General features: G+C 39.3%; 1 protein-coding gene across 2 annotated transcripts; it reads left to right on the top strand.

Annotated features, from left to right (window-relative positions):
- Positions 1–3,039: 3,039 nt before the first annotated feature.
- Positions 3,040–23,199, top strand: tspan4b (tetraspanin 4b). Of its 2 annotated transcripts, XM_047051449.1 has the most exons (9): positions 3,040–3,093; positions 8,248–8,379; positions 9,217–9,286; positions 11,510–11,701; positions 11,841–11,915; positions 20,813–20,896; positions 21,094–21,207; positions 21,746–21,829; positions 22,572–23,199. In XM_047051449.1, the coding sequence occupies exons 3-9, from the start codon at positions 9,218–9,220 to the stop codon at positions 22,638–22,640; spliced, it is 687 nt and encodes a 228-aa protein (XP_046907405.1). In that variant the 5' UTR covers positions 3,040–3,093; positions 8,248–8,379; position 9,217; the 3' UTR covers positions 22,641–23,199. The 2 variants fall into 2 exon arrangements, with proteins under 2 accessions (XP_046907405.1, XP_046907404.1); XM_047051448.1 differs by lacking the exons at positions 3,040–3,093; positions 8,248–8,379; positions 9,217–9,286 and having other exon boundaries at positions 9,293–11,701.
- Positions 23,200–23,741: the final 542 nt, after the last annotated feature.

Genomic DNA, 23,741 nt, shown 5'->3' with positions numbered 1-23,741 from the left:
CTGGTCAAAGTTGGACTTGTGTTTACACACGTAACTTTTGAACCGTATGACCGATTTTCAAAAATGAGGTACCGTTGGATTCCCTGGATTGAGACGAGTTCAACGCACACCGTGGCGTCAATTTCCGGTTATATAGATTTACTGCCATTTTGAATTTTGTAAAAAAACGTTTTTTTGCTTCTCCTCCCTCAATTTTGGTCAAATCTTCCCCAGATTTGGCACACATCATCATCAGACCAACCCTCACAGAAGTTGTCAAAGGATATTTGATTTTCAAACCGTTTGTCTGGCAACAAAGCAACCAAACAGGAAGTTGGATCATATCTCAGCTAATCTTTAAGAAATCAACCCCAAACCTGGTGTGATGACTCGGAACCCTCTTCTGAGGCTGTCCAATGAATTTGGTGTCATGTCATTACTGGGCGTGGCCGCAGGAACCAAAAATGTGTTTTGGCCAATAACTGTTGATTTGTTTGCCTTTATTAAGTGATTCCTTTGTTTCATGATATCTTGGGACGTCCCGTGTGTGACCCATCATCATTTGTGATAATAGCCGAATTGATGCGGCCGCCATTTTGAATTCATTGAAAAATGTTTTTTCTCTACTCCTCCTACACATGTTGTCCAATCTTCACCAAATTTCACAGAGATTATCTTCAGACCAAGCCTCACAAAGGCCAACACATGATTGTTTGATTTTCACAACCGTTTGCCCGGTACAGGCAATCAAAATGTGCAATTAAGCCATCAAACAGGAATTTGGGTCGTATCTCAGCAAATCTTTGATGGATTCACACCAAACTTGCTGCATGCACTCAAAACCCTGTTTTGAGGATTTCTTGTGTTTTATGGGTCATTTGACTGCTTGGCCACCTCATTGCTGCTTGCTGCTATATTTATTTGTAATTCTTGTACCATGGGAGTCTATGGCAGCCCCTAGACCCCATCGACAACTTTTTGTGAAATTTGGCACACTCATTAAGGACAGTCCCCTGGTCCAACTTACCAAGTTTCATGTGTCCCATTACACCACTCTAGGGCCACCAACGGGTCAAAGTTGGACTTGTGTTTACACATGTAACTTTTGAACCGTATGACCAATTTACAAAAATGAGGTACCATTGGATTCCCTGGATCAAGCCGAGTTCAACGCACACCATGGCGTCAATTTCGGTTATATAGATTTTCCGCTATTTCCGGTTTTATCAAAAACCTTTGAAAGCCTACCTACTCCTCCTACAATTTTTTTCCAATCTTCCCCAGAATTGGCACACATCATCGTCAGAGCAACCCTCACAGAAGTTATCAAAGGATATTTGATTTTCAGAACCGTTTGTTCGATAGAGCTAATCAAAATCGGCAACAAAGCAACCAAACAGGAAATTGGATCAAATCTCAGCAAATCTCGGAGATATCAACACCAAACTTGGTATATCGGTGGAAGACACTAAAACATGTCACCGTGTGCAAAGGCAAGTTCATATCTCCAAAAATGATTGATATAAAGCAAATCTAATTTATCGCTAACGCTAAAATAATGCTTTACACATCAGCCAGTCAAAAACTGATACTCTGATTCAATCACAAGTTCACATGAAGACCCTGGAGAATGTTTAGTATACAAATCTGTGAAAAAGTTTACTGTAAGATGAAAAGTAGATTTTTGGTGAATATTTGAAACATGCTAGTTGGACTAATTTCACGTATTGAATTTCAGACACACCTTCTGTTTGGAAACATTCTGCACATTTCATTATCACTCAACTGTTGTTCTGATGACTAATTGCAGCGGAATAATATAGCCTAACAAATATGCTCGTTCAAGTTTAATGTTGCAATGCTTCTTTACAGAACACCTTAATTATCCAATTGTTTGACTTGTTTTTATGGTCAGTCACCGACAGTATTACCGGCTCACCAAAATGCCCATGTGAATGTTTACTTCTTACTTGACCAACTTGAATATCGGGGTACACGATTGGTAGATGTTATGAAGGTGTCATGTATATGAGCTCTGATTGGATCCACCTTAAAGACCCAGACAAGACTACCATTTTCTTTCATTGTTGAACATGACGATTCACTTCTACTGCAGCCCTTTGAACTTTTCATCGTTTCGCTATTTGACCGTGAGTAATCAAAGGTTACAAGTAACATACAAAACATGTATTTGAGCGTTGTTATTTGTATGATAACTTGAAGACTATTTGAGACTGTTTTAAGGCGTGTGTTATACAACATATTTAGAAACTTTTAGCTAGGCTAGCTGAGCTAAGGATTTCTCTTTTTACAGTATGTATTGAACGTTTGCAAGCTATAAAACTTTGAACATTATTTGTGATGTTAGCAGTGGGACCCACATTCGAAAGATCACATATATGTGACGCAACTCGTTAACGGGTTACGTTCTACAGTAGGTTTGTAACTTGTTTGATAAGATAGCTGTAGTGCTAGCCGTAGCCTAGTGCTAATTGTTTTGAGAAACAACGATGTTAGAACGTGTCCGGACAATTTAAATCCAAATTTGTGACCAAGGCTAGTGCTAACCAAGTGTTAAATAACTCGATGTTGTGGAAACGAGGAAACATATTAAAGCGAACAATCGAAGTCGGTCTGTTAAGTCTAAGTAACAGCAGAAATTCCAAGAATTATCTATTGTCTGTTCTCCATAGCTATAGTAGCAAAATGTTTATCATCTGTCCAAAAAAAAGTCAAGGACTCATACCAATGTAACAATTTATCTATATTTATAAATGTGTTTTTATAGTCTAGAATCTGCTTTGTTATGTGTTAAATTCGAATGTACACAGTAGAACTAGAATATAGGGAAATATTGGATGTGTCAAGTAAAAAAAGGTTGGTGTTTTGAGAATCTTAGCCTAACCATCTGCATATGTTCTTAAAGGTCTATTCTAGAACTGTTACAATCATATAAGATTATGAAATAGTTGGGCAGTAGTATAGTATCTGACATTTAATAGTTTTGATGCTTTCTCTGTGTTTTTTAGATGCCACGTTCCACGAAACGATCTATGGCCACCTCATTGCTGCTTGCAGCCATATTTGGATTTGGTCAGATTTGGTATCCCATTGGTAAGTCTGCAGCATTGGTTTTTCTATACAGTTACAATTTTTCAAGAATATACATTTTTCAATGGTTCGCAATGTTTGGAGGAATCCGCCATTACTGCTTGCGGTTATATTTACAAGTTGTGTTTCCCGTTTCATGTGTCACAGTCACGATCAATCTACAGGTTATTTAGTGCTGTAACACATTCTGAAGGTTGAGTAACACTTGTTACTTTTGTCCCGCTGCTAATGCGTATGCGTTGTATGTGGTGAATTTCTGTTTGTGGAAAGCATTTATTAAAACATGTTTATGTCATATATCAAAAGAATATGCCAACAGTGAGGGTCAGAAAGACAGACAGAGGTCTGATTCATAAAAAAATTATAATAAATATTTGATGCAACTGAAATGTAAAATTCATTGTTTTTTTGCTAAACTAATGGACTAAATATGTTTGCAGTTACATTTTAACAAGGTCATAGTCAGGTATATTTAATAAAAACCAGAGTAACACAAAAAATCTAGCTTATATCGTTTTGTTAGCTACTTTTGACCCATTCCTGTGTTACTTTCGTCCCAACTGATGAGGTCCAAAGTAACAATGTGCAACGTGTGTTCAAATTGAAATTATACATAAGTAGTTCGACATTTGTACAAAATACCACCTGGTATTGATAGACCACACTTATAAGTTATGGACCCAAGTAAAAATATATCTATGTCTAAAACACTCTCACAGACCTGCCCCCACTGCTAAAAAAAATCTTAGGGGAAACACTGTAATATCAGTGCATAACACTACTTGTTTCGGAGATATCGATACGTGCTAGATGACGTACCTGTAACCATTTCTTAGGGATATGTAGCCCTTACCCCTCAGTTTTGAGGGCCAAGGGCTAGGGGTAAACTAAGGGCTAGGGGTAAGGGGGAGTATTGGGATTTGGCCCTACAGTCTAGCTCTAACTGCATTTAGAATCTAACAAGCTATATCTTACGATAAACTTAAACTAAAGCTGTCTATATAAAATACTACTAACAACAATTGATATGTGGTGGTTGAAATATGAAAAAATGCAGGATTGTCATAAATTTACCAGCTAATTTACTTCGGACACCTTAATCTGCAATTCATACTTGCTAGCTCTACTAACTAGGCTAATAAGAGAAGACTTACTTTGTATGCCAACGAACACCAATAACTAAAACTAATTTGACAGACTATAAACCAACTGACTTCTGGTTATGATACACATGCTTTCTCGCTAGCTTCAGTAAAAGTGTTAATTACGTTAGATACTAGACCTACAGTCTAGCTTTAACAGCATTTAGAATTTAACAAGCTATAATCTTACGATAAACTTTATCTAAAGCTAGCTATATCATATGAAAAACAACTAATAAAAATTGATATGTGGTGGTAGAAATATAAAAACTGGCCGGATTTTTTATCAATTTACCATCTAACTTGCTTTGGAGACACTGAAAATGAATGGGGTTGAACGGTGGAAAATACAATGTTTGGAATTCAAGGTCGCATGTGACACGCTTTACTTCCGCATTCCTCAATAACAATGGGAGTCTATGGCTCTGGTGCTGTCATGCCAAAAATGGTCCGGCTGCCAAAAATATTCTGGTCTGATGTCCTAATGCCGTTCGAATGCCCGGACGGGTCCATTGTTATCATGGCTGTATTCACCTTGAGGACAAAGAGGCCTGGACCTATTTATCATTATGAAATGTTTATATAACTTCTTTTTTATAAAGCTTTGTAATATGGCTCACTCCTTTGTCTACATCATAGTCAAAATAAAAAATGTTTGGATGCATCGCTAAACATCTACACGCTTGCACTGCTAGAGACAAGAAAAGAAAACATGAATGTACTTTTGTTGTAATAATTTCACCCACAGGCATGTAATGTTACATTTAATTAAAACAATTGACAATTTTACATATTTGACTTTTCATTGAAAGACCCAAAAACTTTGAGGCATCCAGATGCTTTTGTAAGTCATAACAAACGGACACTAGGTTGTGTCTTTTCACCATCTGTATCATGAGGTACGTTTAAAAACATCTGATTAACAGCAAAGGAAACTTTTTAGTGAAATCGAAGTCCAAGTCCTGCTTGGAAATTCCGCAGCACTCACAGCTCTGGAAACACTTTTTATCACATTCTTTAAAAAGTCAGTAACCTTACACATTTGTAAATAAGCTATGTAAGTGTTCAGGAAGAATTCGAGTGGCACTGTGTAGATCTGAATAGTCAAGGGATATGGTTTTAATACAATTTATTAGACTATACAATTACATAAACAAAGCTTTGCTGATCAGTCTCAGCGAAGGAGGTGCCATCCACACAGGTCGTTCGCAGGAGTGATGGTCAGCCATCACACATGCACTGCCTTATATAAACTTAAGATCAAATGGCATTCCATAAGGTCAATCAATCAATGAAGCAAACTCTGTGATTGGCTAACTCAACTTAGTGACAGCTTGAAACAATACCAAGTGTCCAGTGTGTCCCAAAGTTCTTTGATGTCACAGCTCTCTCCAGAGTAGGGATGGGCATTCGACTAAATTGTCTTAATCGATCGTCGGGAGAATTAACGATCGATTTTCGATTAATCATTAACATTTTTATATTAAGAATTCACAATTTATAGGCTATAGTAAAATGCAGTGAAAATAGAAAAAACACAGCGTGTTTCAGCATTGAGATCTGTAGTGTAAAGGGCCCTATTATCGTCCACTCTAAATCTCCAACGTTCGGGGCCCCATTATCGTCCACAACCGTTTCTTCCGTTAATTTCTTAAAGAAAATATGCAGCAGCAACGAAAGAAAGTAACTCATCGATATGTAAACACAGCATGTTTCCGCATTGAGATCTGTAGTGTAAAGGGCCCTATTATCGTCCACTCTAAATCTCCAACGTTCGGGGCCCCATTATCGTCCACAACCGTTTCTTCCGTTAATTTCTTAAAGAAAATATGCAGCAGCAACGAAAGAAAGTAACTCATCGATATGTACACATCTTATTATGCTGCACACCAAATTACAGCTTCTTACTTCGAGATTTGAGTGTGTAATTACGCTCTCAAACCGTATGTGTTGCATCTGCCTTCCGCAGCGTCAAACTGACAATTCTCCATTGAAAGTGGTTGGGTGGATGATAATGGGACCCCCTAGCTAACTGCTAAAATCAGGAAAGTAACATTTCTAGGCATATCCTGATTGGATTTCAAGACCGGAATGTTATAATATAGGTGTGTATCTATATATTAAAGTATAATGCTGTGACATAGGCCTAACGTTTTTAATTTGTATTATAAGACATTTTGGTAACATTGCTAACGAGCGTCGAGAACTAGGTGGACGATAATGGGACCCTTACTAGGTATTACAAGAAAAACAACTATCTCTGTAACTCCTAGAAGCGGAGCCGACAGCTAGAAGCCTGTGTTCAAACACAACTGACCCTCGTTTTTTTCCGGCTAATTAACAAAGCTTCATAAAAACCTTCGCCCTCAACAATACTTAAGGGTAGCATATCCATCTCGATGGACTTACAGATCCGTTGGGTAATTTTCTTAGCTTGTTGTGCATCGCAGCTCCTCCGTGCTATACTAGCACCAAGAGCAGCATGCACCGCCACTAACCAGGGTCGGATGTACGTTCTTCAAGTGGTACATCATTTGAGTCGTGGAGGAGTTGTATTTATACTAAGCTTTGCAGTGTTGGCAGTGAACAAAGGAATTTTTTAGTCAATATGGTCTCACGCTACACTTCGCCGTGACCTCTTCATATTTACTTTTGAAATAGCTATGGAAACTCGCTGGTAATTGAGTAGGCCTGTGGCGTTTTTTTCCAAACATTGGCTTCATTTGGTAAAATGTTTAGCTAATTGCTGCCACATAGCGAAATCCATTGCAATCCTTCAAGACTCACACTACGCAACAGAACACGCATTAGTTTTATCGATGAACAAATAATGTTATCGACTAAATTCTTAATGATCGATAATCGATCGTCGATTAATTATGCCCATCCTTACTCCAGAGCAGTAGATAATAAAGCCACAGGGGTTGACCAGTCAAATGGTCAACTGTCCTTTGTGTGACCATCTTCAAACAATACTTTTAATTAACACAAACAATGAAACAGGACACAGTCCTTCTAGCCAAAGTTCAGAGCAACTGTCTCATTGACCCCTTACAGTAACCAGAGGACAAAAGGCCATATAAAATGCTTCACCCATCCCCCAGGGCAAGCTGCCCACAGAGCCATCAGCACCTCACATTCCTTTGAACTCAACTTAATTATCTTCCCTTCCTGTCTCTTACCAATGAACATATAAGATTATAGATTTCATAAACATACATCTATGCATATGACCAAAATTTCCATTACAGTAAGCTATATGTACTCTAGTGAAAACTGAAATGTTTATAACACAAATGTTCCATGTCACCCGACCAACCACCAACCTCCCACCCCTCTTCGAACATTTGGCCAGGAAGGGAAGGAAGTATGTTATAGGGTGGGGCTAGGTCACAATATAGAAAGGGAAAATCTCTCTACTGTGCAGAACACAAACATCTCACAGTGATAGAACATTTATTGTGAAAAAGAGAAATAAAGGGGAAATTACACAATAATACAGAGAAAGACGGATGGCTTTAAGACCAGAGGCTTTGTAGGAGGAACCACTAAAATAACAAGTTGAAAGAATTGGATCAAGTAGGAGGGGGGAGTAACCACAGAAAAACAGACCAAAAGGGAGGTGGGGTAGCAACAGACACATCTGGAAGTTATTGAGAAGTAAGCAAGGGAGGGAGAAAGAAATAGACAGCAAGAGAGATATAGGAAGAGGGAGAAAGAGGGGAATATGTTCTGTTGTTAGTAAAGAAAAGAAAGGAAGGAGACACTTAGGTGAAGGGATAGATTAAAAGACCTATTTCTTTTATCAATTGGAGTTTTGGAAATAGTTGGTGTTTTGGAAATACGGACCGTGTCTGGAACAGAGACACACACAGAGAAAGAGAAAAACGGGGACAAAAATAAAATTATGTTCTTCTACAGGCTAAGAACAACACAGACATAGGTAGAGAAAAGCAAGGAGAAAGGCTGTGGAATACCCCAAATTGTCAACTGTGGATGTTATTTCTTTGTGAAGTGATTTAGGGTTCTAAAGGGAGAAAATTATAAATAATCAAAACTCCAGGGACCAACCAAAGAACAAGAACAAAACAGAAGACCTTTTCTCACTCTCACTCATCAGTTAAGTCTTTGGAATCCATTCCCTCAGGTACTTGTATATGCATGCATTTCACTTTTTGTAAAAATAAATAAGGAAGCACAATTTTCTTTTATCTTTTCATTGTAAGAAGTTTATTCAGTACTTCCAACAAAGTGGAGATTTTTTTTTAACTTCAGTGTTTCCCACTGGCATTGCAAAGAAAGAAAGAATTGAGCCATGTCTTAAGCTTTGTAACAAATCATAATCCATCAGTCTTCAGTCATGGTTAACTGCCCCAAATAATCATCTATAAGAGTTACCAAAAGGAAAAGGCAGTTTCTTTCCTTCCTGTCCGGCCTCACTTCCTGTGGGAGGAACAGGTCATTTAATTTAACCACACTGAGTAAAAGGCTTATCAGCAGGAAAGAGCAATACCATGCAGAACGTTACCCTGGATGACATCAGCTATAAGAAATACAAAGATTAAGAAATACTAATATGTGCACACATTGTATCCATGTATGCTCTCATGTATGACCAAGCACACACAAGACCCACATAACAAAGTAGAGGCTTAACATAAGCCACAAAAAAGCAGGAAAACATCAACAGCACTACAACCCCTCCCCCATACCATACACACCACATCAAGCCGATGAAGACACCCCTGCAAGTCAATTAATGTGACCACACTCACAAACACGTAACCACAAATAAAGTACATGCCATACATTTTAGCTCGAAGGACAGTAATGTATGTCAATTAGTATACAAATACACCCACTAACTGTATTAAAATGAAATACTAAAATCCTGCTTTTTGGTCAGTCACTCTCTCAGTCTTTCTAGGTAAAATATGTAGCTAATCAAATCTCTCAATTATTCTGTGTCTCTTTCTCTCTTCAGGATGTCAGCCTCACAAAGGTGGCTGTGCTGTGTCAAATATCTCATGTTTGTCTTCAACCTCATCTTCTGGGTCAGTGTCTACTATACTATATGCTGCAGTCCTGTTTTTTAATTCAGGGTATGTTGATGCCTGTATAGCACAGTACCTATAACCATATTGTATTTGTTCATTTTGGGAGGCTTTGAAAAAACAGGATTGCAAGAACATACAGGGAGGGAATTTTTTGATCCCCTGCTGATTTTGTACGTTTGCCCACTCTCAAAGAAATGATCAGTATATAATTTTTTTTGGTAGGTTTATTTGAACAGTGAGAGACAGATTAACAACAACAAAATCCAGAAAAAACACGTCAAATTGTTATAAATTGATTTGCATTTTATTGAGTGAAATACGTGTTTGACCCAAACATTACTTAGTACTTGGTGGCAAAACCCTTTTTGGCAATCACAGAGGTCAGACGTTTCTTGTAGTTGGCCATTAGGTTCGCGAACATTTCTCGAAAGGGATTTTGTCCCACTCCTCTTTGCAGATCTTCTCCAAGTCATTAAGGTTTCCAGGCTGACTTTGGCAACTCGAACCTTCAGCTCCCTCCATAAATCTTCTATGGGATTACGGTCTGGATACTGGCAAGGCCACTCCAGGACCTTAATGTGCAACCACTCCTTTGTTGCCTTGGCCATGTGTTTTGGGTCATTATCATGCTGGAATAACCATCAACGACCCATTTTCCATGTCCTGGCTGAGGGAAGGAGGTTCTCACCCAAGATTCGACGGTATATGGCCCCGTCCATCGTCCCTTTTATGCAGTGAAGTTGTCCGGTCCCCTTAGCAGAAAAACAACCCCAAAGCATTGTTTCCATCTCTGTGTTTGACGGTGGGGATGGTGTTCTTGGGGTCATAGGCAGCATTCCTCCTCCTCCAAACACGGCGAGTTGAGATGATGCCAAAGTTCTCGATTTTGGTCTCATCTGACCACAACACCACCCAGTTCTTTTCTGAATCATTCAGATGTTCATTGGAAAACTTTAGACAGGCCCTGTACATGTGCTTTATTGAGCAGGGGGACTTTGCAGGCGCTGCAAGATTTCAGTCCTTCACGGCGTAGTGTGTTACCAATTGTTTTCTTGGTCCGAGCTGCCCTGAGATCATTGACAAGATCCTCCCGTGTAGTTCTGGGCTAATTCCTCACCGTTCTCATGATCATTGCAACTCCACAAGGACTGAAACAAGACTCCAATAACTGGATATCTGCTTGTTGGAAAGTGTAGGAAACCTGCTGATAAGAATGGAAATCAGTTCCATGGTTGACTTTTGCCAAATATGTAAAGTATTGCAGGTGAAGTAGCACTTGATTATGCACTCAGATTTGAGCTCAGAGTAGATTGTATCACATAACAAGTGGGTGAACCTCCAGAGATGCTTGATTACTCTCCAACTATTTCAAGTACTGTCATTGAGCCATTGTCATTGAACAGCAACTACTTTCTTATATTGTTGCCACTTCTGCAGATTTTTTATAGGTAAATTTATATCAGTTGGTGTGCTCGACTTCATGCAGCGCCGACAGCCGCCTGCAGCTGGCTGACTTGAAACAGTGAATTCTGGTTAGACTTTTTGTCCTTCTTGAGACGGCACCAAGGCTAGGTCACTGTGACGTATGCCATCAAATTACCGTGAGATCAACTCAAGAACTGCCGGCTGTGAGGCCGAGCAAATTTTCTCGAGAGCAACTGCACGGGTTCTAATGACAACACAGCTATTTCCTGACTGGCCAGACACGGGAACTTTGACGTGTGCTATGTATTTATTATGAAATCTTCAGTTTCGCCAATGCTCAAATCCGGACCAAACTGTACAATTGAATTGAATATTTGTCTTTATTGACAGACTGCAATAGCCTAAGTTGTTGAAGAACGTTTTTTAGTCCGCCTCTTTACTAACGAAAAGACTAAGTTTAGTTTTGAGTTCTAGTTGTAGGCCTATTATCGATCTGCAGATTTAAGAGAGTTTCACATAGCCCAATACATAAAATGAAATTTCCGTGCACTGGTTCGTGCAAGTCCGAAAGCGAAAACAATTAAATTAGCGACCATGCAGTCCGTCAGCGATAAAGTAAGCAAACAGCACTTGATCAGCCATGACTGATGTCAACGCAGCAAACCACGAGAAGCAGCAATGTCAGTCTTTACAAAGCCGTTTTTCAACTGTTCCCCGACTGCAAACGGCAACTCTCACTGGTCGTTTCATGCAGCCGCAGCCAATGTCGAACACGCCATCTGTCTCCATTCCCAGCTAGGAGGGTGTGGTTTGTTTGGCGTAGGGGTGTGGCTCTCCTTCACCCAGGCGGAGTTCTCCTCCCTGCCAGTGTCCTTCCCCTCCCTCTCCGCTGCCAATCTATTACTGGTTGCCGGGGGCGTCACTATGGTAACAGGCTTCCTGGGTTGCCTTGGTGCCCTGAAAGAGCAACGCTGTCTATTGATGACGGTAAGAAGTCAGTATGTGGATAAAAAAAAGATGACTTCCCAAAATAGCATATTACTGAGAGTTTAGTTTGGATACAATTAAATGTATTTCCCAACCCATATTCTTTCATTCCCCTTTCTTTTGCACTTTTTACTCATAGTTCTTTGTCATCCTCTTGCTCCTGGTGCTGACGGAGGTGACTCTGACGCTAGTCCTGCACATATTTCGCAAAGAGGTGAGTTGGCCATTTAATCTACAGCCTCCTCTGCGCACTCTCAAAAATACAGCTCACCCACGAACATTTGACAACCCTGACATTAAGATTCTGAAGATGTTTAAAATCAAGCACCTGTGTTAATAAACAAATATAGTAGTTAAGGTTAATTGTGTGTGCTCTCCTTTGGCAAGGCACAACCTATATTCTCTCTCATATATTACATTACATTTAGTCATTTATATATATATATATATATTTATTATGATTAATTTCTCACCCTAATGCGTCCCTCAATTTTTGCACTTCATAGACAATGTTGGTTTCAAAATGTGCATCTTGTTCCCGATTACGTTGCTTGTCATAATTTAGGTTTTTTAAATTTACGTCCAGTTGGCTCAGCTGTACAAGTTACTTACTGGTAACTTACTTACTAGAAGCAAAATGTAACAGCCGGCTTCTCTCCAGTCCAGGTTAGCAAAATGGTACATTATGGAGGACAAACATTTTGCGTAAACGATTCATTGGTGAAATTATTATTATTAAATTTAATTTTAACCAGTATAGCTCACTGTAACACTGTATGCGACACGGGTGGGAAAAACTGAATTCCACCGCTGTTCAGGAAGCCAAACAGATTTGGCGTTCTTGGTGACAAATTTTGCGATAAATTCGCGATGTGACAAAACAAGATTTTGAAATCACACGCTGAGATTTTACTTAGATCACATGACACGCTAGAGTAACGCAGTTTGCAGGACCAACTTTGCACGTTACACTTTACCTTGACCTGTACGATGGCCTCAAGCTCGACAGAACCTGACACTACAGACACTTTGCCAATTTTGTCTTTCAAAAAGATCCTGCACAGTGTCAAGTATTGTGCAAAACCTGCCTGGTTAACGCTGCTACCTCACGGGGCAACAACACCGACCTAATACGACCCCCAAAAAAACACGAAATAAATGTCAAATAAGCCGAATAACATCCAACATGATCACTGATCAAAATGTTTCAAAGCCTAACTTAATATTCATGTACAAAATTACTCAAGCAGTAACAGCGTTCATCACGAAAGATGCCCCTCGGTGATACACAAACAGTAGGATCACTATGGCTGTCAGTGCCATACTGTTTCTTTTAGGCTACTGACTGGATCAGATTTAACCACTGATAAGATTTAACCATTAGATGCTTGAGTTCAAAATATTTCTGACGAAAAAAAAAAAAAGTGGCGTTAACGCAGGTTTCTTTTTGACCCTGGGAATAACCTGTTGTCACATGAGTTCGACTACCGACGGTCGCTGAATGAAGGAGAGAGGGCTTTTAGATGGTAAGTTCTATTTCAAGAAGTTGCGAGACGGCTCGGTTGACAAAACTAAGGCTGTGTGTACTGGTTGTCAGGCTGAGGTTAGTTATCACCGGAGTACTTCCAGCCTAAACTATCGGATGCAAGTAAAGCACACAGCTAGCAACAGCAGTGTTAGCACTGTAGCAGTAGCAGCAGCAGCGTTTGCTCCTGTAACAAATGGCAGACAACACTCGCAAAAGAAGCGAGCAGCTGACTGGGTTCAACAAAAAACAAACTGTCTTGTTTAATATTAAGGTCAATCTGTGGTTGCTTAAGTATCTGAAGTATGTTTGAGTGAGATTTGAATATTATGGAGCAGGATATCATAGTAGACTATGAGACAACATGTCTTAAATGTATTTTATTTTCCAGAAGTAAAATGTTGTGGATGTTCATTATAGCTACAGCAGTATAGTTTGTGAGTGAATTAAACTCCTTCACAATTTAAGTCATGTTCCATCTGAACTTTTTATATAGACATTATCACCCAGTTAGGCGTATTTAAAGTTTTTAAGTACACCGTTAATGTTTTTTTGTTTTTTTCATTTATTGGAGTAAAATTTTAACAGATTAAATAGTATGCGATTAATTGTGATTAATCGCGATTAATCATGTGAAATAAGTAGCAGTAATAAAATAAGAATCCTTTATTTGTCCCACAAATAATAAATCATGGGGTTGAATTTAACCAATAAAAAAAAAAAAATCAGATTTTTATAATGCAGCGTTTATTCGAGGGCGCCGTTTATTACACAACGTTCATTTTTGGTGCGGCGTTTACTCAAAGAAATACGGTATATATTTATTAATAATAAATCATACAATAATCGCATATTGAATCGCAATTGCAATATTTGTCAAAATAATCGCAATTGGCTTATTTTCCAAAATCGTTCATCTCTTCAATAATTGTTGTTCTTTTCTCGAACCTGGCTCATACTACTAGCTTTTACATAGAATCATTTTATTATAAAGTTTAAAACCAATCCAAAATGGGTAAATTAGCACTCCATTTATTTGCTTACGTCAAGAAAAGTTGCCTGGAACTGTGCTCGCAGGCTAACTCCATATTCACAGGGCATGAGCACAAAAGGGAACATTAGCCGATCACTGATTTACCTGAAGCTGAATGAGTACAAGGAGAAATGGCTTGATCAGCTACAGTTGCCTGTAGTGATGGGAAGTTCGGTTCTTTTTGCTGATTCGGTTCTTTGAATCTCGTTCAGTAAAATGAACAAATCTTTTTTCGAGTCATTTGTTCATTTCAGGGGGGGGGGGGGGGGGTTGGGGGCTATACGTCCACTGCAAAGGACGTATAGCCCCTATACGTCCACTGTAGGTTAGTGCATGACATGTGCACCAGCAAATACTATTTCAAAATAAATTCCTGCATTAAAATAATGTATCATGAGGTTGTATGATTTGGTCATGTATTATCACACTAGCATTTAATTATCACGTCAAACAATTACACTGCACTAAACTGTAAGTGTAAATGTAAAGTGAAAATAACAAAACCAGTCAGTATGATGACTTGAGCGAATATCATTCATTCACGTCTTACTAAAACAGCGGCCACGCGAAAGGGAATAAGGAAACTGTTTCCTCTACTAAAAAATACAATGCGGGTCACGTGAAAAAAGGATCCAAAGACTCGTAGAAAGACCGAGTCGGGGAAGGAACTAATCATTCGTTTCCTCTAGCTACAGAGCCTATGCAGGTCACGTGAAAAATGATCCAAAGACTCGTAGAAAGACCGAGTCGGGAAAGGAACGAATCGTTTGTTTCCTCTAGCTACAGAGCCTATGCAGGTCACGTGAAAAATGATCCAAAGACTCGTAGAAAGACCGAGTCGGGAAAGGAACGAATCGTTCGTTTCCTCTAGCTACAGAGCCTATGCAGGTCACGTGAAAAATGATCCAAAGACTCGTAGAAAGACCGAGTCGGGAAATGAACGAATCACTCGTTGAGAGGACTCGTTACTCCCGAGTCCTTATAAGGATTCGTTCAAAATGAACGAATCGTTCACGAACGACACATCACTAGTTGCCTGTGTAGCCAGTTTTACAAATGGTTGCACACATACATGACTGTTGTTATAGAGTTTATTTCCATTATTGTAAAGCTGATTTTTGCAATTTTGTAATGAACGTTATGGTCAGGGCATGACAAACGTAATTATAGCCTAATATAATAAGTGATATTGTGGCATGTGAAGGCGTCCTTAAAGAGTGTTGACATGTTCTTCTGGAGCAAAGACAAAGGTGAATAAATCATGTTTGATAACCACAATATTGTTCTGCAACCTTATGTCAGTTAACACCACAATGATGGCATTAACAATAACAGTAATCTAGTAATAGTAAAGCAACACTCATCATCATCATAATAGTAACATATATATTAGGGCTGTCAAAGTTAATAACGTGTTAATGCTAATCTCATTTTAACGCAACAAAAAGAAATTGTGCCGTTAACGCATGTTTCTTTTTGACCCTTTCAATCACCTGTTGTCACATGATTTCGACTGCCGACGGTAGCTGAATGATGGAGAGAGGGATTTTAGGTGGGAAGTTCCTTTTCTAAAAGTTCTGAGACGGCTCGGTTGAGAAAACTAAGGCCGTGTGTACTGATTGTCAGGCTGAGTTTAGTTATCACCGGAGTACTTCCAGACTAAACTATCACATGCAAGCAAAGCACACAGCTAGCAGCAGCATTAGCGGTAGCAGCAGCTGCACCGTTTGCTCCGGTAATATATGGCAGACAACACTTGTAAAAGAAGCGAGCAGCTGACTGGGTTCAACAAGATAGAAACTGCATTGTTCGATATTAAGGTAAATCTGTGGTTGCTTAAGTATACGAAGTGGGTTTGAGTGAGATTTGAATATTATGGAGCAGGATATTGTAATAGGCTAAGAGACAACATAAATGTATTTTATATTCCAGAATAAGTCTAATTTTATGGATGTTTATTATACAGCAGTATAGTCTGTGAGTGAATACAACTCTATCACAATTTAAGTTGTGTTCCATCTGAACTTGTTATATGGACATTATCATCCAGTTAGGCCTATCTGAAGTCAAGTACACCCGTTTAATGTTACTTCTACCAAAAAATAATTTATTGGGGTAACATTTTAACAGAATAAATAGATGGAAAAATGTTTGCGGTTAATTTACATTTATTTACATTTATTCATTTAGCAGACGCTTTTATCCAAAGCGACTTCCAAGAGAGAGCTTTACAAAGTGCATAGGTCACTGATAATAACAACAAGACAGCCCCAAAGCATTGCGGGTAGCCAAAACAAGAATCACACATTGAGAACAACCAAAAGATAAGTGCCAAAGGGATGAACCATGAGCATGTAGTTAAGCAAGTTATAATTAAACAACATGAATCTCTACGTGCAAGTGTACCTGTGGAAAAAGCAAGCAACAGTAAAAATAAAAATAAGATTAACTAAAATAGAATATTTCGCAGCGAATACAACAGTTTAAATTAGTTACCACTAACCAACAAGAGCAACAAGTCTCTAAGCAACAGTCATTGTGATCCTTGAGGAAAATAGCATTGGGTTCTACAAACCCTTCCTAAGTACCGTAGTACTCCCGGAACAAGTGCGTCTTGAGCCTTCTTTTGAAGGTGGAGAGACAGTCTGTGTCTCTGATGGAGGTGGGGAGTTGATTCCACAACTGGGGGGCCAGGCAGGAGAAGAGCTTGGCTGTTTATCAATCCGAAGAACGCTGAGAACGCAAGTACATTCTTTTGAAGAACGTTCTGGCAAGCCTCCTTGCTAGAATGGTCTTGCAAGTACGCAAGGACGGAGAATGAATTGAGATGGTTAAGGTTTTCCTGGACTCGCAGCATTATGATAACATTGACTAACTACAAAAACTAGATAATAAAGCTAAAAAATGGTCCGTCTACCTGTAATTTTACGTTTTTTACGTTTTCTGTAGCCCTTGCTAACTTACAGTACCTGTTAACTAGTGTCTGCACTGCACTGAGATGCTACTAGCTAGGTTATCGACAAGTCGGAGCAAATTTACATATTAGCCATTTCATTAATAAAATAAGAACATTTTCAGCGACTGAACTGCCTATTTCTCGTCACATTTTTATTCAGATGCTGATTTACATGTACCGTTAAGCTGAAATATGAAAAGTAAAAAATTGCAGTTGTGAGGTTTGTCCGCCTCGCTTGACATCTTGCAATGACTTCAGGGAAATTAGAAGCGTTCTCGCTGGTCAAGTCACCATCCGATGCATCCTCGATAAAAGGGGCGGATCAGGAACATTTCCGGGTATTTTTGGCGTTCTTGGTGACTTGTGTTCTTTGGATTGGAACCGTACTTGGGCAATAAAAGATGACGTCAAACGAGTTCGCAAGAACACAAGAACGGAAAAAAACGTGGATTGATAAACAGCCCTTGTGTTGGGACCGGGTGGTCTCCGCTCAGGTGGGACCACCAGGCGGTTGTCTGAAGGAGACCGTAGGTGGCGAGTGGGGGTGTAAGGCTGCAGGAGAGACTTGATGTAGTCGGGTGCAGTCCCGTTCACTGCTCGGAAGGTCAGTACCAGGGTCTTGAATCTGATGCGGGCCGTGATGGGTAGCCAGTGGAGGGAAATTGCGATTAATCGCGATTTATCATATGAAATAATGCGATTAATCGCGATTAAATATTTTAATTGCTTGACAGCCCTAATATATATATTTATATAGGCCTATTTAACTTAGCTTGTTTTGCCGAGCTAGAACAACGACGGAGCCAGATATTCAAGTTAACAGTTTCTTTAATCCGACAAAATACTTATGCAGTCATACTAAAAACACACAGCAAAAATAATAACGTTGATTTGGTGAGTCTGAGTCATATGTGGAACGTATGTTTCATCTAGAATAGGCAAACATTTCTAAAAAACTAGTGAAAGGAATACTATGCAGTACTAATGGCATTGATTTTCGTAAAGTTCACATGATGTATCTGCTTCTTGATCAGACTTGTACCCCATGATGTATCTGCTTCTTGATCAGACTTGTACCCCATTCTGCCAGTTTTCTAACTGTACTGCAATGCCTTAGTTCATAGGCTCGTGACTGGATGTCGCAAAGTATGATGTGTACAGCTAGTTGCAAGCATGCACAAGTCTCCGATTTGAAACAAGGCGAGCCACTGTTTTGCGCAAGACCGGACAAGCCGAAACTGGAAAGATGGCGCGGTCCATTTTGCGCTCTCACTTGCCTCACAGCGCCACTGAGCTCTTTCCTTTTAAATGAATGGGGACGCCATCTTTAAAGAGCAGGATTGCTGTGTCTACTGTATATAAGTCTATGAAGCCAAACATCGTCAGTACATTTTTGGCAGTCCCTTACTGGTCCCAGATTCGTTTTTCAATAGGTGAAACAATCTGTCACTCAAATTAGGGCCAATACTTGAATGAATACCATCCCAAATGTGGCACTGGGGCTTTCCCATTTTACATTTAGTCATTTAGCAGACGCTCTTACAGTAAGTACAGGGACATTCTCCAAGTAGGGTGAAGTGCCTTGCCCAAGGACACAACGTCATTTGGCACGGCCAGGAATTTAACCAATAACCCTCTGATTAATAGCCACTAACCTCTCAGCCATCTGACCCCCATTTTAAGACGTCTGTAATTGGCTGAGAGTCCTTTGTTCCATTGGCAGTGGCAGTCCTAGCACATTTGGCACCCCAGGCAAGTTTTTCACCTGCCGCCCCCCAAACCCCACCCAACCAAGTAAACGGTACGCCAATGGGTGCAAGAGTATATGGCTGCAGCTTGCAGCATCCTGCCTCATGCCCTCCCATCTCATGCCCTCCCGTCTCATGCTTCTACTTTTCAAAATAAAAGCTTGTCTGGTCCGCTATTTCTCCTTCCTACTTTGGTGTACGTGTTTTTTTTTGCTAGACTACAAATTAAAAATCCATTCTACAGCTGCAGCTTGGGAAGCCCTGTTGAGTTTAGGCATCACAACAACGGTTGAGGTTAGGATTAGTTTAAGGCCAGGAGTCGTAGCAGAGGTCGGGGTTAAGGTCAGGCACAAGCACGACGGTTGGGGGACAATGATGGTCGGTACAGCACACCATGCATTTTGTCACCTGCGGTCTTTAAAGACACTGATGTGTACCTTAAGGAAAATCACAAAAAGAAACCATCAAAGTCTGCAACCATAAATTGCTCTAGGTAACGTTAGCTAATATTCGCTAACAAATGTTAACATAAAACGCTGATGCAGTTTTAAATGAAGGTCATCGCAGGTTTCATCAAATATAAATTAACATCAGGGACAGAACAATAACATCCAGAAATCAGCAAACTATATGGATAAAAAACAAACAAACGTGCTCACGAACTTACCCTTAACTCCATCCGTATTTTTTTTTGCTATTTAGTATTTTTACCTTCTGAATTTACCGTTGGACAGCTTGGGCATGAGACGGGAGGGCATGAGACGGGAGGCTGCAGGCTGCAGCCATACCCATCTCAACGGGTGTGAACACACACGCACTACCTTTTTTATGCCAGCAGAGGGCACCTAACAAAGAAATGACGGAAAATGCCGCCCCTCTCTTCATGCCGCCCCAGGCGGCAGCCCGGTTCACCTGTGCCTAGAACCGCTACTGTCCATTGGCTACTAACCTGAAATTCAATGCCACAGCCTAACATTTGTCAATCTGTTCACAAAGATCTCCTCTATATGCCTGTGAAAACTGAACACTGAATATGAGACAAAGGTGCTACAAGGGCCTCAGTGATAACGATTTAGGATTAACAGCATTTATTATAGCTAAAGTATTTTTAAAGTTTTACATGGGCCACTAGGGATTATTAAGAGAAGCAGAACGAAATAATTTCAATGTACCTATAGTTGTTACAAATAAACCTGAACTTTAAACTTGTCCTGACAGGACAAGTTTGTGGGGAACACTTAATCCCCTATGATTAATATAATGCCAATGATAATTAAATAAATGAAATATCCACTTTATATTGTCTTGGTAGTTGAAATCCTACCTTGGAAAACTAGTTAGCATAACTAGTTTGCTGGAATTTTATTTTGACGAATTACCCATTGAAATAGTTGTTGTTTTGTCTTGCAAGTAGTGAAAACATAAATAACATTAAAATACCTTTCCCTTAGAATTTTGGTTACTATGGGATAGCTTTCTGTCGCTATGGATTAGTACATAGTATATATGGGTCATCTATCAATTGGAAGAAATGTTTTGGGTAATTTTCACAAAAGTTTAATTTTAAATGCAAGTCAACTAATGGAGGATATTGCTTGCTCTCCAGAAATTATAATACTACTAACCACATAACAATTAAAAGGGACTAGTTTTGATAAGCTTAATCAATTTTCTTTATTCTAAAACCGAAGTCAAAACATTTGATATTAGTAAACAGCAAGAGATTATGGGCAGCTGGGGCAGCCGCAAGCACACCTTCACAATTTCCCTGTGTATGTATTGAAATACATACAATACCATTGCAAACATGTTCTGTCCTCGATTGTTGTTACATTTAACCCCCTTTTAGCTGGACACCCATGCCCAGGATGAGTTAAAGAAGGGAATGTTTGATGAAGGACTGAGGAAGTCATGGGACAATGTACAAAAAATGGTGAGGATCAACCGGACTGAATGTGGTGCTGGTCCCTGTTTGTCTGATAAATGCAGATTCCACAAGCATTAAATCACTTGCATTTCTTGACAACAAATTTAATTCCTGCATATTCAATATGTAATTAAAATGGTTTGTTTAGATTGGGTATGAGAAGTATGCTAAATAATCTTATTATCTCAATGTTTTTCTTGCAGTTCAAGTGCTGTGGCGTGACAAACAAGACAGATTGGTACTTGGTGACAAACGGAACCCTCCCCTCATCTTGTTGCTCCGTTAGGACAGAGCAATGTGATGACGGATGGAGTGAGGTTAGACCCTTAAAAACAGAGGAGTAGCATGTTGGTTGAGGTCAAGGTTCCACTATTTATCCTTTAAGATGCTTTCCTGACGCCCAGATGTGTCTTAAAAATCCAGATTTTGTCCAGATGTGTGTGTGTTCGTGTCCACATTCAAAATCATTTTTAAAATAACCCTCTTGGGACAATGTTGTTTTTTTGACTCAACTACATTTCACCCTCTCCCGTTACCACCCTATCTCTATAGTAAAATATAATTTAATTCTTTGCTACACCTTATTCTGTCCTCATAACACAATTTTTCTGCGACCCTGACTTTTTTTTACAACTTCACTCCCATCCCCATCCTCTCTACATATTCCCATATGCTTTCCTTCCTCCTCTCTGTTCCTCATACTCACAGTTTTGACCCCTATTCTGCCTTTTAGTCTTTCTCCAAATATAAGATCCCTTTCTCCATTTGTCTTTGTTTCTGTATTTCCTACCTCAAATTAAATTTCCTAATCTTTGCCTGATGCCAACTCTAAGATGTTATGTCCCCTCCTCTTAGCCGTGTTATCAGAAGGCCAGACAGTGGCTCTTGGACAACATCCCCTCCGTTCTAATGTTTGGAGTCTGCATCAGCATCATTCAGGTAATCTCACTAAGGACCTCACGGAGAATATACCTTGTCATAAATTGTTAGCATATCAGAAGATTAGGTTAAAATTTAGTTTAATTGACCTCATGGGCGTATCTAGCCCTATTTTGGGGGGGATGGAAAAGTTTCACTAGCCCCCCCAAAAAATATTTTTATAAAAAATAAAATAAAAAATATTTTATTTTGTATTTTTCTTTCATATTTTAAATCTAAATGTGTTAATTGATCTGCCTAAAACCCAGTACAGGACACTATTTAAAAGTATATTTAAAATAAAAAAATCGGGGGGGAACATGCCCCTAGACCGCCCTAGTTTTGCTGGGTCACAGGAAAAATAATAGCTTTCATCTAGGGGATTAGCCCCCCCAAAAGCAGGAACCTAGATTCGCCCCTTATTAACCTAGACAGGGGCATCATGACTGATTTGAGTTTCTTAGTGTACTCGACATGTAAAGAATTTGGTAAAATTATATCAATAGATTTTCTGCTGTTACTTGAATAAAGTAACAGCAGCACAGTTATTAAAATGTAAGTATTTTATGTGTTGTAAATCCAATTCAAGTTTGTTTATAAATAATGTCATAAATGCACAAAGGGTGACAGCGGGAGTACCAACTAAGGGGCAGGATAGGACCAGTGCATAGTTAGCTGTGATTTTTTCAAATTTTACATTTCAAACCCACTCAGGAGACTCTCCAGACTGACACCCATGTGAAACCCTTTTTCTGCTCTGTAGATCCTGGCCTTGGTCTTTTCCTTACTTATGTACTGTCAAATCATGCGTGCTGAGAAGTACTTGGACTGAGCTGGATCTGCATCCTGCAGACATAACAATGAGAAATTCCTTTTCAGGAAGGCAAACGATGAACTCACCAGGGAACAAAAAATGGTAGTTAAGGTGATAAGGGGATGGATGTGGGAGATTGATACAGGGTCTATCAGTGCACTAAAACCATGCATTTACCCAATTCCAAATCAACTTCCCACCCTTGGAACTGATGTGCTATTGTAATGAAGGATCCTGTTTATTTTATAACACCTATGTACTCCTGGATAGGTTCTGTACGTACCAGTCAATGGTCAACGGGCAGGTACCATCACTGTTATAGTCCAAAATGAAGAAAGTTGTAAAATAACCATTTTGGTGAACTTCACATGAAAATAAAGTTGTTTTGTGCTTAGTAGAATTTATTTTTATTTGAAAGGGTAAACTGCTCGCTAAACATGAGCCTTAACACATTTTTAGCGATTTCTCTGAATACATTTGGAGTGGTTGTTGTAAACTTGCACATATTGTAAAATACATACAATCAAATGAATCAAATGTCATTATGATGTAGTATCCAATAAACTGCTAATCCAGACTGTGTATGAAAGTAATTTCTTACAACAATTATCTGCCCTTGAATCTACAGTTCTTTAGGGAAGTGGACAAGTGTACACTTGAAAGAGAGAAAGTATGTGAGAAGTAAACAGTATTTTCAAGCTGGTGTGGTAGAGTTGTCGATCTCACTCTGAAAATAACCTGAGGACATTGGGCTTCATTGACCAATATCTTCCAAAGTTATTTCTTACATTTGTTCTTAAGAAGGTTCATAAGAAAAGTCTACGTGTGATTCATGACGTGTTCCTAAACAGCGGAATTGTTCGCAGGTGCGGTCTTAGAATGATGAATCCCAATATGTCGTAAATTGAAAGCTTGTGCCCGTTGCATTGGTCAACGCCCTGTTAATATCCATAAAAGGGCATGAGATGGCAGGGCCGTGTGCACACTCAGAGAAATGTCAAAAAGACGTGGGAAAGACGGTGGAGGCCTCGACTCCAAAAGAAAGAAATACTGACTAATTCTGAAGTGGAAATATTGCTGCAAGACGTAAGCTCAAAACACAACATCATATTTAGTACC

The sequence above is a fragment of the Hypomesus transpacificus genome, unplaced genomic scaffold, assembly GCF_021917145.1.
Source record: "Hypomesus transpacificus isolate Combined female unplaced genomic scaffold, fHypTra1 scaffold_155, whole genome shotgun sequence".
NCBI lineage: Eukaryota > Metazoa > Chordata > Actinopteri > Osmeriformes > Osmeridae > Hypomesus > Hypomesus transpacificus.
Note: the sequence above shows the minus strand (reverse complement) of the source record. Positions and strands in the feature narration are given on the sequence as shown.